This window comes from Procambarus clarkii, chromosome 35, assembly GCF_040958095.1.
Source record: "Procambarus clarkii isolate CNS0578487 chromosome 35, FALCON_Pclarkii_2.0, whole genome shotgun sequence".
NCBI lineage: Eukaryota > Metazoa > Arthropoda > Malacostraca > Decapoda > Cambaridae > Procambarus > Procambarus clarkii.
Window position 1 is genome coordinate 31,068,267 of NC_091184.1, and position 17,091 is coordinate 31,085,357.

General features: G+C 37.5%; 1 protein-coding gene across 5 annotated transcripts in view; it reads left to right on the plus strand.

Annotated features, from left to right (window-relative positions):
- The window catches only part of LOC123768483 (brefeldin A-inhibited guanine nucleotide-exchange protein 3), a 40,931-nt gene that overhangs the window by 16,582 nt on the left and 7,258 nt on the right, over positions 1-17,091 (plus strand). For 2 of the 5 annotated variants that reach the window (XM_045759070.2, XM_045759072.2), the window contains exons 18-33: positions 1,677-1,718; positions 2,547-2,654; positions 3,998-4,219; positions 4,445-4,673; positions 5,061-5,198; positions 5,759-5,920; positions 6,738-6,882; positions 7,641-7,799; positions 8,551-8,730; positions 8,835-8,973; positions 10,018-10,170; positions 10,980-11,136; positions 12,219-12,327; positions 15,058-15,262; positions 15,675-15,854; positions 16,015-16,132. In XM_045759070.2, coding sequence (XP_045615026.1) covers positions 1,677-1,718; positions 2,547-2,654; positions 3,998-4,219; positions 4,445-4,673; positions 5,061-5,198; positions 5,759-5,920; positions 6,738-6,882; positions 7,641-7,799; positions 8,551-8,730; positions 8,835-8,973; positions 10,018-10,170; positions 10,980-11,136; positions 12,219-12,327; positions 15,058-15,262; positions 15,675-15,854; positions 16,015-16,132 — 2,446 coding nt within the window. The remainder of the gene's footprint in view (positions 1-1,676; positions 1,719-2,546; positions 2,655-3,997; positions 4,220-4,444; positions 4,674-5,060; positions 5,199-5,758; positions 5,921-6,737; positions 6,883-7,640; positions 7,800-8,550; positions 8,731-8,834; positions 8,974-10,017; positions 10,171-10,979; positions 11,137-12,218; positions 12,328-15,057; positions 15,263-15,674; positions 15,855-16,014; positions 16,133-17,091) is intronic. The other 3 variants (XM_045759073.2, XM_045759074.2, XM_069336258.1) reach the window with 3 other exon arrangements.

A 17,091-nucleotide genomic window follows, 5' to 3' on the forward strand; every position in this document is an offset into this window, starting at 1 on the left:
AATACTCTCATTGGAGCCCATCAACTGATGTGTTATAGGGTTCCTTTCAGTTGCTTCAATTGTTAATTTCAAGTATACAGTTGATCCTTAGTTTGTTCATATGTATTTGGAATTTGCATTTTAGCTGATATGCCATCTTTTTGTTTTGTTTTGTGTGGGGGGGGGGTTGATGCAGTATATAATCCATAAATTACATTGGATGCATCATATGATGCACCCATTGCAAGTTGTATTTGCTGATAGATCACATAAAATCACTGTGTAATTTTGAGTACAAGTGTTTGCATACAGTTTGGTGCTAGATGATTATAAATGTAATGTAGAGATGTCAGCATGTTGCTGACATCTCTCATATTACCTGCCCCCATGAAGGCAGTAACTCACTGACTCATTACCTCTACAACATGAGAGGGAGTTAATGTCTTTTAGCTCTCAAAGTGGGTAGAACATTTATTGCTAGTGCACACTTTTTTCATACAATTTTTCTGTACAACCCCCCTCCCCCTCCGCCATCCACTCCCTACCCCTGTCCCTACCCCCTCCCCTTCCCCACTAATCAGTGTCTTCCCTGAGCACGTAGCACTATGCCCACCTTGACCACTGCTAGCTTGCAAGACTTGAGTTACTTTGAGACTCTCTGAGGCAAGTTAACTTTGCATATAGTCTTATCTGATAGTATAAGGTGACAGGCAGAGTGAAGAGCATACTCTGGTCTACCACAGAGTAACCATCAATATAATACCAAATAGTATCTCAAACCACTCAGCACGCATGTGAAAGATGTGTAGGACCTCCAGGATAGTCGACCATCGGTCTGAAACTTCCTCAATCAACACCAGGTGGCAGCACCAGCTATTTTTTCATGGATGGAGGAGGTGGCTGTCCTCATTTTGTGCCTGGCTTGCATTTCTGTTAGTGAGGATTAAGTTAAGTTTTGACTGGTTTTTCTGAAACTGTGTCTGTACAAGTGATTCTATGCTTTAGTGTTCACTTAATGTCATGGTGTCAAGTCATTTGGCCTGTCTGAATGTTTTGATCTGCTTGTTCTTGGTTACTGGGTTACTTTCCCTAGCATTACAGTTATTGTGCAAGTACCTGTAACCAGCAGAGATATTTCCTTTGAGGTTGACACTACAGCTGATCCGACTCTTCTCGAGTTGTGCATCTACCTTAGTATACCTCATTTCTGAGCTGAGGCCTAGGTGCTGCAGTTTATTTTAACATAAACATACACTTGTTATTTGGGCACTCATTGAATATATTGCTGGTGACCGAGTGCAGAATTTGTCCATGCTTTTTCTCAAGAGGAGTAAATGTGACATTATTATATTTGTTTACAGTAGTCCTTGGCTACCTTTGCATTTCCCTGTTGACTGATTTTAGGGATGGTTTCTAGTTTCCTGGTTGGCAACCAGACATCCTTTCAAATATTAGTAGACAGGAAAGGTACTACAAGAGTAAATTTTGTGGCTTTCCATCAGAATAATGCTCATACAAAGTCTACTGGATGAAACACTAGTATTAGTTAATGGGTTTTGAATAGAGAAAAGCTCATCACAGTTGGGTTATTTTTTTACATTTCAAACATACGCAATTTTCATTTTGTACCTTTGCTTTTATGTGCTCAATTTTTTAGCTGTAACTAGTTTTATTTAATTTGATTTGTTTTCCATCAGATCTGGAACATGGCATGCGATGGTCCCTTAAGCATGACTTTGGTAATATATCCCAAGGTCTGCTGTTTTTAATGGTGGTGGGATGTGGCATGATACTGTCTTCGTGGCTTGATTTACTATATTTTTTTCTAAATGGGCTATTGGGTTAATGTCTACTGTGATATTATGGCTTGCCACACATTCTTAAGATAAAAAATTTCTATTGATTAAAATAATCAATATAAATATTGATTATTTGCAAAATGTCAATAGTTCGCCATCTTAATGTCTGGCTTCCTCTCGGCTTTATTAACTATGCTCGCACACACTGCATATCAAATCACCATCGTACCTTCTCCTATTTTCAAATTCAGTTCTGTATACTACCTTCATAACTCATCCATTCATTCAACATTTCCATGCTATTTTTATCCTCTATTCTAAATACCTTGAAACAAATGCATTACTTGGGATGCAATTGTTGGGAATCCTTGGGAAGAAGGAACAAGTGCATTCCTGTATGCAGTAAAATGGAAGTGTACTCTAATTGTTTTATTTTTGCAGCTACTTGACTTCGCTTTGAATTCTCTGCATATACATATAGTTCAGTACATGTTTATAAATTTTTGTATTTATATACAGTATTCAGTTTTATGAATTTTCTTAGATTTACAGTATTATACTCCTGTACTTTTCTTATATTTCATATATTAACTTATAATAATTATTGATACTGTAACAGGTCACTTGATTAATATCTCCCTTGTATTGTTCAGAAGAGTTTGGCAAGATTGCTTGGCACTACATTTAGAAAGAGACTTGCAAAACAGTGTGTTAATAATTACCCTGTTGTTATTCGACATCCTGATCATTCCCGTTGTATTTCCACAGACTTGGATGGGCTGGGTAGTACAGAACAGAAGAGTCAGATGTTGTCTGATCATCGTCGATTGGAGAAAGCTGCATCCAATGTAACAAGTTCCCCAGAGCTGCTAGCAGGTGCAAACACACCTTTCTCTATTTATAATACAATATGTACATACAAAACTCAGCCAAGTTGTGATAAATATGTTTGGGAGTGATTTAGTGTGTCATCATAGGTTTAATGATGGAATGATGTCAGAAAATGTTCTTAGTACTGTATGGTCTATAATTGCAAAGGTGTCTTGTGATTTGTTAATGGTTTTAGTCCAAATTGATCCACTATAAATATTTCATCTAATTTTAATTACTATGAACATATAAAATACACTATGCATTGTGTAAAACAAAAGTTGGTTATTATTTTGTTTATACAGTACAAGTAATATGATACTGTAGTTAAATTTTATTTAAATTGTATTTGTTAGTGTCAATCACAGTCTGAATAATTACAGCATGATGACTGGGAAGTTTTACAGTGTAAGTTACATACTTCACATTGATCAGAGTAAGAATTTTAAGAATTTGATTTATCAGTACAGTGGAGCTTTGATTCAACATGTCTTGTTTTGGCAAATCTTTTGTTGCAATGCACACTGGTAGGGGCTTGGTAGCTGAGTGGACAACGCTCGGGATTCATAATCCTAGGGACTGGGGATTGATCCAGGCAATGGCGGAAACAATTGGGCCAATCCCCGGCGATGGCAGAAACAATTGGGCAGAGTTTCTTTCACCCTAATGCCCCCCCTGCTCACCAAGCAATAAATAAGGACCTGGGAGTTAGACAGCTGTTATGGGCTGCTTCCTGTGTGTGTGTGTGGGAGAGGAGGGGGGGGGGGAAAATTAATTGATTGACAGTTGAGAGGCGGGCTGAAAGAGCCAGAGCTCAACCTCCGCAATCACAACTAGGCTCGCAGTAGTTGTCCATCATAGGACGATTTGAATTAAATAATTTGCTCAGTGAAATTAGCATAGGGCATGGGAAGTATTAGGGTATCAATGGTAAATTGGTTCCAATCAAATTTTGTATAGGTTTTTTGTAGATTTTTGTATAAAAAGCTTAGATAGGTGCAACATTAGAAGAATCAGCTGAAAAATGTATTTTTTCTAATTTTAAAAAATTCTGTACAATGAATTGCATCCCACAAATGCAGCGAGAAGGCATCTTTGGTTGCAACTAATTCCTCACTTCAACAAATCATGGTTGGTCCCATTTAGTTCACCAAGCACCGTGCTGTAACTTTAATAAAGTACAGTACTGTAAAGATTAATAAAAACACAAATATCAATCTCAACAAAGAGAAAATCCATTGTTATATCTCAGAGAATTCAAGTTAGTTCTATTAAATGTCTCGCATCATTATTGTTAACATGATACTAAATTGGTATTATATCAAAATTAAGTACCTTTTTTTTTTTAGGAATGAAGCTGTGTCGTCGAATAGTCACGTGTGGCTGGGAGAGTTTGTTGGGGGTTCTGGGAGCGGTACTGAATGGAGCTGGAGGAAGTGGGGGGCTTGCTGGTCCTCTGCGTCTCCTGTTGGGTACAGAAGGGGCTAGAGAGGAGTCTCGGAAATCCCAAGAACTACTTGCTCGATGTCTAAATGCTCTACAGTCATCAGCTAGGCTGGCTAATGTTCTAGGTGAGTATATCTTTATATCATACATGACAAAATTTTTATTTTTTGGTTGTTGTTTGTGGCGTATTTTGACCATTCTACATGACAAAATAAAATTTTTTAGTTACCTTGACAATGTAGAAGCTTTTGGGAAGAATATTAGTGTATCAATTGCTAATAAATGATAAATATTCCATCCATGTTTCAAATGTCAGTACTAAACACATCAAATGATGATCATTATTTTAGGGCTGCAGAACCGCTGTGGTGTGGTATTTTCCTTGCTTGCATCTGCCTGTCTTCCCAATAATGATTGCAATGCAGTTAGCACACCAAAGCGCCATCATCTGAGATCGCCAGCGATATCGAAGAAGGTGCAGCGGCTTCACACGGCCCATTTGCTCTCCGTTCATGTCATCATGTCTTCAGGGCTAGAGCTTGGCTCTCATGCCCCAGAGTGCTGGACACACATATTCAAGTAAGGCTGATCACAATCAAGATGTTTTATGTAAACATTTGGCCATTTTCATGCATATACAGAATGCATGTACAGTATATATGCTTTGTGCAGCATATAAATGATTAAATTGTGGATACACTGTAGGTTAGTTCTCTTTACATTCAGAAGATAAAGATAAGTAAAATAACTAATATCTGATCAAGTGTATTCATGGAAAGTTTCTAGGAAATGCTTAGAAATGACTAGGAAATTGAACTCTGAAAACTTACTAATTATTATTCTCTATATGTTTTAAGAAGTGACTTTTATATACAGTACATAAAACTAGAAAGGGGTGAAATAGGAATAATTTGTCTGTAATGAATACAGATCTTTTGGGGTCTGTAATTTTTTCTTTTTTTTCAGATGCTGTATATACCTGGCTGAGCTGGAACGCACCTTCTTCAGTCATAATAGTGGCTATCAGTCCTTTCCCACTAGACTTGCTCCTCCTCCTCTAAACAGTGAGAAGTCGAAATCGGAATCACCTGATGACCTTTTCAAGTATGAACCATATTTGTGAGGCTTATTTAATGGATCCAGATTATTTATATGGATCCAGAACAGATTACACATGTGCTCAGTGTGGGTATTGTATTTGTTAACATGACACAATACAGTGGAATTCTGCTTGATTGGACTGATTCATTCCAGACTCCAGCCATAGCCAAAGAACTTCCATTACATGTGAACTTCACTACATTTTTATAATTTTGTTCTCAGAATTATTTTTATTAGTGAAATGATACCTAAATTACATGGAAAAATGTGTATTAATATACAAAACTTTTTGTTGATTTTTGTTACTGCAATCCAGTCCTGCATATGATGGTTTTATTTAAAATATATATGGAAAACTTGTTAGTGGTAAATTAGTACCAGTAGGTACAGAATTTGTGTATTATATAAAGCCAGTAATAACACGCATCATTTTGGGCACATAAAGGCTCGCCTCCAAGCTCTTTCTTCTACTGTATTATATTGTTATTTATTTGCTACTGTTAGGCTTGGCTTGGCTTTTTAATTTTGTATATATCTCTTATAATGATTTCCAATGGTTGCAGTGATGATCCATATCGCTTTGTGGTACCAGTGGCACCTTTGGCCCCAAGCACTAGTGTCGAGGAGCTCATTCGAGAGAGTCAGAGTGACACCAACAGCAGTGGGTTCCTCTCGCCTCAAGATACAGGGAAAGCCATATGTGCCCTTACGCAGCTGGTGGATAGGTGAGATAAACCCTTGTTAGCTCACTTGTCTTAGGTAATTACATGAGCTTCCTTTAACCTAAGTGTTTGCAGGGATTGAGCTCTAGGTCTTGAGCCTTTTCTTAGTTATCAGTTGTCTAGTGCACCAGCTCCTAACTCTTGTGATGGATTATCCAGCATTTTTAATAAAATAACTCTGTCAGTTGTTAGTGTAATCTAATTCTTGGGGAATTTTTCAGATTTGGTATGATTTGTCCTTATTGCAAGTAAAAAAAATATTCCTTAGGTTGCCCTTCCTAGCCTTTATACCAAATGTGTAAAGTACTACTGTATTCTTGATTCATGTGATGCATGCACGAAATTGAAAAAATAGATTACAGTATGTTGGGTTCGTATTAATTGTCTGGAATTTTTTTGGAAGGAAAAAATTCTTAAGGCTTAAATATTTAAGTGCACCTCAAGGAGGTTTTACTTTTTAAGTTGGTAAGGTGTATAGTTGCCTGTAGCAGGACTAAACTGAAATAGATAAAATGATACAGTGCAGCTATTTTAACATCTAACTTTGCCAGTCAGTTTAGTATTATGTTATATCTGCCAAGAGGGACATGCAGAGTTAACCAGCATGTATGCAATTGAGAAAGGAGTAGCACTTGATTAGAATTGCTGTATATCCCTTCGATATTCAAGCACGTGATCATAAAGTGACCAGGGTATATTGATGTTATTAACAAATGTTATTGTTTAAACTTGTATAAAGATGGAATACAGCATTTCAAATGTGCATCCTTACTGAATTGTAGAGCCATTAACATTTTAACATAAAAAAATGTCGTCTTAGGTTGTTTGATGATGCTTCTACAAAATTGAACATGGCATCTTTAGTGAGCTTCCTAGCAGAGCTATGTGCAGCTTCTCAAGCACAACTGTTCTCACGCATGTCTCCACACACTCCACACAAAGGACTTATCAAGTGGCCGAGGAAGGTACGTACTGTCTTGGGAGGTTTTGTGCACTACAGTACTTTTCCTGTTTCTTTATTTCAGATTATCAGATTTGGATTTGACTAAAGTCTGAGTCATTTGAGTCATTGCTAGTTTGACACTACTTCAAGTTTTTAAAGTCTTTATTTCTGGGTTGTTTTTTCTGAAACTGCAATCAAAATTAAAAAGTTTTTTTGTGTCGGATGGCCTGTTTTGTTTGGCATTTATTTCAAGTGCTTTGTTTTCCTTACTACGAGTGAAGAGAAGGACCAATTTTATTGAGACACTTGTCTTGGAAACTCCTCGGTGACCATATTTTGCTTAACATGTATGTGTGTGTGTCTTTCCATCATAAATTATGCTGTATAGGTTTCAGATTGTTGTTTTTTTTTTTTTTAAATAAAGATCTGTAAATATATTTATATCACATACTATGTGTAATTATTTTTGGTTTGTGTAAATAAGACAGAAATAAACACCATCGTACTCCAGCAAAATATCCACAGCAACATCCCACTGCTTCCCACTGCTGTAGCTTCATAGTACTAGGTGTACTATACTATGTTTCTCTTAAGTTAATGTATCATACAGTATAGTACAAACATGTTTGCTTGTACTGTGAGTAATTTTAGGTACGGTAACTATGAGTCTTTTTAAACTTACTAGTTATGAAATTAACTTCAGACCTTCCATAAATTTTGTCCTTACTGTGAAATGGATGAAATCAGTCAATATTCGAGTTGCCAAGTTTCTATCCACAGACAAACACATCTTCAGGAACAGACGTTGCACGAGGCAAGGGTGGCGACATTCTGTTGCTACACCGTTTAGCCGAGGTGATGCTGCGTGCTGTCAACTCTGGTCGACCTCTCCTACACATAATGAGGGCATGGGCTGTTGCTGGCCCTCACTTTATGGAGGTAAGATGTGTAGCAATTATATAATTCCTTTAATTTACTGTAACTTGTAAATTTATTCTTTACTCTGCTTAGCCTTGGCTTGGAAGTTCGTTATATTCATAGTGTTATCTATCTTATGCCTGTGTTAATACTAGTAGCAGATGAGGCATTCTTAGTAATTAAAAAGTTCTTTGGCTATATATGAAGAGCAGTTATACCTAGTGTTACGTGAGAAGGTACAGCAGCAATACCCAGCAGGTGGTAAGCTTCACAATTAAACGTTAAATATAAAAAGAAAATGCATTTGACCTTTATAGCGTGAAATTATGGGCAAGCATTAAAGTAAATGTGTGAAAAATATAGCTAATTTAATTTATAAAACAACAAATTAATTACTTCAGTACTCAATTTACAGCTTGGCTTTTATACTCATATGAAATTACAATAAAATAGAAACGTTAAAGTTACTCTGAATGAGTGAACAAATTATGTACAAACATGAATAAATATATGGCTACGTAAGAACTTGTTGTACCACAACACTAAGCAAGCATAGGTGTAGACATCATTACCACGACTTGAAGGGTAGGCAATGATGTCTCCATCCTGTGAGCAAAATTGTTTGGAGATATTGACTGTAATTGTTATTCATAATAATGAAATACAAATTTGTATCCTTTATATATTACAAAACTACAGTGCAGTATATTGCTCATTTCATTTCTGATTGTAAGGAAATATATTAGATTTATGTATGTAAAACTCATTTCAGGCTGCATGTCACAAAGATGGATCAGTGAGCAAGAAAGCAGTGAGCTCGATCCATGATATTGTCAATGCATTGCTGAGCAACCAGACAGAATTGCCACACTTCCACTTCAATGAAGCCCTCTTCAAGCCTTTTGAAAACCTGCTGTGTCTGGAGCTTTGTGACTTGGATATTCAGGATCAGGTAATTGTTGCCACCAAGCAACATGTCTGACGTTTCCATCTGTGCTTATATAGGTCTCTAGTAGCTGTAGATGGAGCATTTATTATAATTTATCTGCATTTCAGATTGTAAGTAGCATATGTGAATTTGTGGAAAGCTGCACTCCTGAAATACGATCAGGATGGCGTCCTCTGTTTGGTGCATTGAGGTGTGTGCGTCCTCCATCAATCCTTCCAGTATCATCAGGACCCACTAATACAGGTAGTAAGTTACTCTCAAGTAGAGAACTTGAGTCTTACCATAGAAATTTTAAGGCATCCTCTGAAATGACAGTATTTTCATATCTACATATTAAGATACTGTAACACATGCAGTGTTTCCAATAATTATTTACTGTTTCAATCTAAGCAAATGCTGCTTTTGTTTGATTAGATTAAAAGTCATACCCCCCCTCATAAAAATTAAGAAGTTGAATGTGGTGTAGCTTACAATAGACTGGAAAGGTAATGGAAATTATTAACCAGCTTTTATTCACTAATGGAAGGTTACAGACGTTATTTCTTATTTTGACATAAAGAAACGCTGCTATTTCTTCATTATTTGTCCTTGTTTTAATAAAAAGTCAGAATAAGCTTAGACAAAATACTTGTGGCAAAAATGATGCAAAGGATGTTTGCATCTAGGGAGCCGGTCGGCCGAGCGGACAGCACACTGTACTTGTGATCCTGTTGTCCCGGGTTCGATCCCGGGCGCCGGCGAGAAACAATGGGCAGAGTTTCTTTCACCCTATGCCCCTGTTACCTAGCAGTAAAACAGGTACCTGGGTGTTAGTCAGCTGTCACGGGCTGCTTCCTGGGGGTGGAGGACTGGTCGAGGACCGGGTCGCGAGGACACTAAAGCCCCGAAATCACGTCAAGATAACCTCAAGAAAGATCTATTACATTTTTGGTAACCAACTATACCTTCAACTTCCACCTAACAATTTACAAAAGATATTTCTTATTTTGACCATACACATGCCTGATATGATGTCAGATGTACTATATGCAATTTCGAGTACAGAAAGTTCCCCAATTATGAACGAGTTACTTTTGAGACTGTGTTTATAAAGCAATTGTTTGGAATGCAGATAAAGATTTTCCATATGTGCAATGCTATAAATGGGAGGTGCTTTTCCAGGCCACCGAAAATCCTCACAAAATCAATATTTTTGGGGTAAACACTTACAAATAAATAAATAATAACACTTAATAAACTATCTAATCTACGTTAAGGTAATTACTGATGTTTTCGTTGTTTTTTCCCCAGTTGGAAGCACTGCAACCACCAGAGAAAGTGTTGGCCATTTGCATGTTGTGAGAGATGTGTTTGAGGCCTTCCTAGCTACGGATAATGTTTTGGTGTTTGCTAATGCAGCTTTGGACTGTATACTGTGCTTGCTCAAGCACGTCAAAGGATCAGGTATGTTCGTTTCCAGCCCTCAATCCAGACTGCTCACATTCTCATAACTTGTCTAGCCGTTGTGTAATGGTCATATTTTTATCTTTACCAGCTTTTGTATCGATTTTATTCTCATTTCTTAAGTACAGTGAATATAAATTACTTGTTGCAGGTAGTTTCTTTAATTTACAGCACTTGACAGTTTGTGAAATTTTATATTTTACATATATTAAAAAATCTTATATTTACATCATATATTTACTTGCATTTGATTGGCAATGCATGCACACGACTGTGAAGCTGCAGCCCAGTTGGGTGGGTGTGAAGCAGGATTAGTATAATTTTGTAACGGCCTCACTGCAGATATAAATTGCCTTGTATACATGTTTGGAAAGCACTTCTGTTGTCAGCTCTTAGGTTTTTTTGTTAAAGTTTTAATCCCCTCTCCAAGATGTCCTTCTATTGAAGTCTGTTTTTAAGCTTTCATAACCATTTATATGAATCAGTGCTTGAAGATACTGTAATTGTACAATGTATCAAAAGTCTGGCCCCATAGGATTTAAGGGCATGAGCTAACTGCTCCAGAGCAGAACTCTTACCTTATATCTGTGTTATTGTCATGAACTGTCAATAGTACATTGCATTTTATAAATATAAAGCTTCGGAGATCCTAGCACCCCTGTAGCTGACTCAGCTGACAGCATGTAATGCCACTATATACACTTTAAGCATGACCATGGAAGGTTACCTGCAGCATAAGGTCATATTTTATATAACTTTTATTTTAATAGCAGACATTTGTGTTTATTCAGTAATTTGTGCTTTACAAGGTGAGGAGGAAAGCTGTGATGAAACAGTGGTTGGATGGGATGAACTTGTGAGTGGTGATCTGTGCCTTGATGCCCTTCGCTACTTGCACCGATGTGCTGCTATACTGGCCTCCATGTATGAGATGCCAGCTTGCCCAGTCTTCCATGCTGCTCATAGGTATGATACAGTCCCTGGCGGCACAGTGGTAACACGCTTGCCCTGCGAGCTATTTGGCTTCGGTTTGTACCCTGGCCAGGGAGGATTGACTAGGTGCCAATCCTCAACTGTATGCCTCTGTTCATCCAGCAGTAATTAGGTACCTGGTTGTTAAATAATTGGTGGGTCGTATTCCAGGGAAAACTAGTGGGTAAGGCTTACTATGAGTTATGGATTGGAAAAAACCCTCACCCTACTAACAAGTTCTGCACAAGTTTTTATAACTTGTCAGCAGTTGTCTGTTCCTGTACATACCTGTGTAAACAAACAAAAAATTATACTGCATAAACATATATATACTATATAATATAATAAAATACATTGTGATTCCACATTCGTAATGGATAGTTCATCATTTGTGTTCTTGTAGTTCAGGAAATGCTTCAAGTCTTTTGGGAAAGAATGTGAGTGAGAGGACACATGGTTACTTCACTAAAGCAGCTTAATATGTTCAGTGAACTTTAAGGTACAGTAGTGTTGTAGCACAGATGAATTTGAGTCGTTCACCAAGAGTCCTTCAAACTGAGGAAATACGAAGTTAGGTGGGTTTCACACAAATTTCATGCCATATTTTATAGGAATGGAGTTGATAATGAAGAAATACTTACTTTAGCTATACAGTATTTTGTATAATGGGTAATTTGATGTAGTGCAAATGTATTCAGAGCTGGATTTTTCCCACATAAGCTTCTTTGATCTGTGCAAATTTAATCTTCTTGAGGTTTTTTGGGAACATATTTATCAGCCAGATTAAGGGCCAGCTATACCTGGAGTGTGTTTAGGGAGTTCTTCCACTCCTGAGGCCAGGCTCAACTTATGATACCTATACTGTCATAGATTATAGAATATTCTGCAGAAGCTCCATAATTTTGAAGCTTCATTATTTTGAAACAATATATGGGCTATAAACATTAAAGTAAAATTTGTACATTATTTTGTATGGGTATAGACAATTTATTCCTTGTAAGAGCTTTCTGCATAAAATAAATTGGATGAATAATTTATATTGGAGGGAACTAGACAAATCTGATTGTGTTTTGCAGGATCACAATACATTCGCCACCCCAGTTAGTAGACCCACATCTGCCAAACATTGATGAGAATCTCCTATGGACATTAGTTACTGAAATCACCGACATGAATCCTAAAGAGGTAAGTTAGTTCATTAATTTTTCCTTTCAATAATTTGTTTTCCTGAATGCTTTCATTCTGTTGCTACAGTACCTTGGATAAAATCTCAAGAACAGGAGCAATAAGATGTCTCGCCTAACCTTTCCTGCAGGCATGATGGAAAGAGGGTACTTGCACAGAAAGGGCACATCTGCCCCATCCTGACATGATGAAATGTACCATAGGAGGGCACCAAGTAAGCATTGAATTCAAACTGGGATAGAAGGTAAAGAAATCCCCCTAACCTGAGGATAGGTCCTATCCGGCCTGGTGACCATCACCCAAAAGAGGGGTCAAAGGTTCATCCTAATAATTTATACCTTCCAAAACCAGAGAAAAATGGATCAGTCTTCAAACCTGAACTCGGAGTAGCATCCCAACCTGAAATGTCAGAAAATTATGTTGGGATGCTGCTCTGAGCTGCTCAGAGCAGCTGCTGAGATGCTGCCTGGTAGGTCAGAAAATGACCTACCCAAGGTTGAGAAAATAAGGACCTACTATGCAAGAAAGTTAGGGAATGTGCTTCAGCATAGTGTTTGAGAGCGATAATCAGAGGCAATGCATCTGACTGGAGGAGTGTTACTAGCGGAGTACCACAGGGCTCAGTTCGTGCACCAGTAATGTTCATCATCAACATAAATGATTTACCAAAAGGAATACAGAAATATATGAAAATATGCTGCACTTTCCAATTTCAGAATTGCTTTTAATAGATTGGGGAAACTGAAACTAAAGAAACTGTTCATGAGACCAAAATTGAAATATACAGCAGTTGTATGGTGCCCATATTTCAAGAAGCACATCAGTAAACTGGAAAAAGTACAAAGGCATGCTACAAAATTGGCTTCCAAACCTGAAAACCAAGAGTTATGAAGAGAGGCTAAAGGCATTGAATATGCCAAAGCTAGAAGATAAAAGAAAAAAAGAGGTGATATCACCACTTACAAAATAACACTGGGAACTGACCAAATTGACAGGAATTCCTGACACTGGCAGGCCTGAAGAACAAGAGGTCATAAATTCAAGCTAAGGAAACAGAGGTGCCAAAAAAATATTAGTCTTCTTTTTGCAAGCAAAGTGGTAGACAGTTGGAATAAGTTAAGGGAGAAAGTAGTGCTTGGAAGCTGGTGGCTGAGCGGACAGAACACTAGACGCGTTATCCTGTGGTCCCAGGTTCGATCCTGGGCGCTGGCGAGAAACAACGGGCAGAGTTTCTTTCACCCTGATGCCCCTGTTACCTAGCAGTAAATAGGTACCTTGGAGTTAGTCAGCTGTCACGGGCTGCTTCCTGTGGTTGGAGGTCTGGTCGAGGACCAGGCCGCGGGGACACTAAAGCCCCGAAATCATCTCAAGATAACTCAAGATAATCTCAAAGAAGATGAGACACCAGAAGTGTAGCTCTAATCCTGTAATTACATTTAGGTAATTACAATGTTTGCTTGCAGGGGTTTTGAGAAGGTTGTTTTTGCTCTTTAGTCTGACAATGAGCAGTCACTCTGTTGTGGATTGATACTCTCCACTATCTCCCCTTCCCTTCAAAACTATGCAGTGAGACCAGTTGCTAAGTTCCTTGTCACAGACATGATTAAGGTTGAAATGGCGTGTGTTCAGCTCAACAGATTCCCATTTCATTAGGTATGAATATGATGATAATAGGTAACTTGTAAAAACTTTGCATTTTTATAGTTTTCAATCTTGTAGTAATACTGTACACTGTATATTTGTAATAAGAAAAATATTTTTTATTCTTCAAGGTAGTAGGACTTGGGGAACTGGTGAAATGGAACTCTTGAGGCAACTATGCACAGCAATAGAGAAAGATGAATATTGGTCCTAAAAAAGAGGAAAAAATTCTAGAAAATATTAGACTAATATACTATGTATATATAGAATGAGTTTGAAAACAGAAAGAAATAATATACAAAAGAATTTACTGGATATCATGATGTTTATGGAACCAAAACTAGAGGCGAGAATTCTAGATGAGATTCTATTTCTAGGGGAATGGGGGGGGGGGGGGGAGCTATTCAGCTTGAGTACAAAATTGATGATTATGGAGCATTTAAATGTAAAGGCAGTAATATTCAATAACTCGATAGATGTAAAGTTGGTAGCATTAGAGATATGAAACCAGACCAAAAAATTAATTGCCTTAAATTCTTATAGGCCACAAGCAAGCAAAACGTAGACAAGACAAGAGAAGCTAGAAAACAAACGGTGATGCCCTAAAAAATAATAAATATTCATTTTGCTGTGTGGTAGACAGGGAATAATTAGAATGAGAGGGTAGTGTATGCCCCAACTATCAGAAGCTTCAAAACATTGTATGACAAAGATTGTAGGAAAGACATGTTGCCATGATCATGGCTCTCATCCTGTCAATATACATAGTAAATTACTCACACATACATGTTAGTGATGGCAATGAAACTGGCTTCTGTGCACAACTTTGTGAAAGTTGACACTTTCCAACACCAACACTACAGTAAGGATTTTTTAATATACTGCTTTACTGTTCTTTCTGCATTGCACTTAATAAGGATAGCTATTGAAAAAATATAGCCACAATTTAGGTATTAAGTGTGTATTAACTCATACAAGATTCTACATATTCACATATTCTGCTGTTGCAATTGAAAGTACATATTCCTATATATGACAGAGGTAAGCTGAATATTATTACGAATTTATAAGCAAGTGATGCATTGACAGGTTTCCTATGCACCACTGTGGCCTTCCCACAACTGTCCCAAGGGAATTTATTTGGCATCAATGGATCGCAGCAGCGGAATCTTGCAAGTATGGTACCTCTTGCTAGAAGGACTCGCGGGAGCAACAATGACTTGTCCAAGACGTTATCAGCCACAAGTACTGGATACGCTGTTCTCACTACTTCGTAGTTTACCAGATTGCCCAGGTATTTCTTTAAAACAAAGGCATCATTCATTTCCTAATTAATAAACAATGAGGTGAACATAAATCTTCATAGAAAGTATGAAGTGTCATTGTGAAAGATGAGAGGTGCTGTATTGGTGCTTTCATAAAAAATATCAGAGCATGAAAATGGAGGGCCAGTTAATTCCTGGATAAATTTGTACTTATTTTATAATCATTTATCTATGAAACAAATATTAAAGGGGTGTTTGTGTGATTAACTTTTAAATGTAGAAAACTGAAAATTGATGCTTTGCATATGCAGTATTGTAATTAAAAAATTAAACTCAAACTGTGGAAAGGTGTAGACTGTACATTATATGTTTGTTATTTACAGGAGATTTATCGAAGTGGCATTATTACTGATGTACCATCCCTATGTGCTCTCTCCTTAGGGTCCACATTCGGAATGTATTGCGTGAACCACCTATTGTTGCCTTTGATGCAAGGTTGGCTCAGAAGGTCAAACACCTACTCCTCCCCAACATCCTGGGACTTCACTGCATCATTCAAGCAATACACTGGTCTCACCTCAGACTTGGTGGTAGAATACATTAAAAAAATGTCTAATAAAGGTACAATTTTGAAGCCATTTATGAATATTGATTTTACCCTAAGTTTCCTCACTAAATGTATTCCAATACCGTATCATTTTATTTTAAATTGCCTTGTGGAAAATTGTCCACCGATAGCCTTGTCAAAGACAGGTCATAACGGAACGTATTACTTTTCTAGGTGTTTTAAGTGAGAACCAGAGTGCACGTTTGATGCTGCAGCAGTGTCTTCTGGTGCTGGTGGAGTGCATTACACACCCTACGGAGTCCACCTCCAGACTTGGTTGTGCTTGTATTAGGTTAGTTTCTGGATTCTCACTTTGGTCATTATCTAACGTGTTTAAATGGGGGGTGGGGGGGGGGGAAATGAGCTTTAAGTAAACTGGAAAAATGTTTAATCCATCAAGGAATGACCTCAGAAGGTTGACTTATAAAATGTTCACAATCCTTCAAAGACCTGTTTGATATCATAGTGGCTACTAATTTTGGCTCTTGCTGGCTGCCACCAATGACTTCCACTGGGTGGTAGTCAGCATGTGCTCTTCAGAGTAGCAATTGTTCTAATAAATTTTGTGAGATACAAAAATGTAGCCAGAGGAAATAGATGGTACATAGGTACTAAGTAACCACAGAAAAGTACAAGTAAATTTGAAAAGGTAGAAAAAGGGGGAAACTTCAAAAATATACAAAAAGCAGAGTAAAAGGATCACCAAATAATTAGATTATGTATCGGGGACAAATTGTGATTTTTGTGGAAAGACCACTGTTGGTTATTCTGGGCTGGATTTAATATTCTTCAGTGGCTCCCTCATCACATTATGACCTCTCAGGAATGCTTGAAAATTGCCCGTGGCACAGTGCTGTATGCAACACCTGCCCACAGGTCTAGAGGCATGTCCTAGAACACAATGAGAGCTTGCATAAAGGAACAGCCAAATGATACATCTTTTAAGTTCTTTTTCATAAATTCAAAGGCTTTTTTTTTTTTTTGTAGTTCTAGTATGGAGTTATAAAGAGTATACACTTTAAATTGCTGTTTGAAATAGTTACTGTAGATTACTAGATGTATTGGCAGAAATGAGTGAGGTGTGGTCAGGGACATTTAATGGAGTTATGCGAGGTATTAGTGAACATGGCCCACCCACCACAGGGGCCTCTAATCTGCACCCACTTGTGTGGCATGTGATTTGAAGGCAGAATCATATTCTGACTCATTTAAGTAATTCATTTAAGTAAAAATTAACGAGCTGATGACATA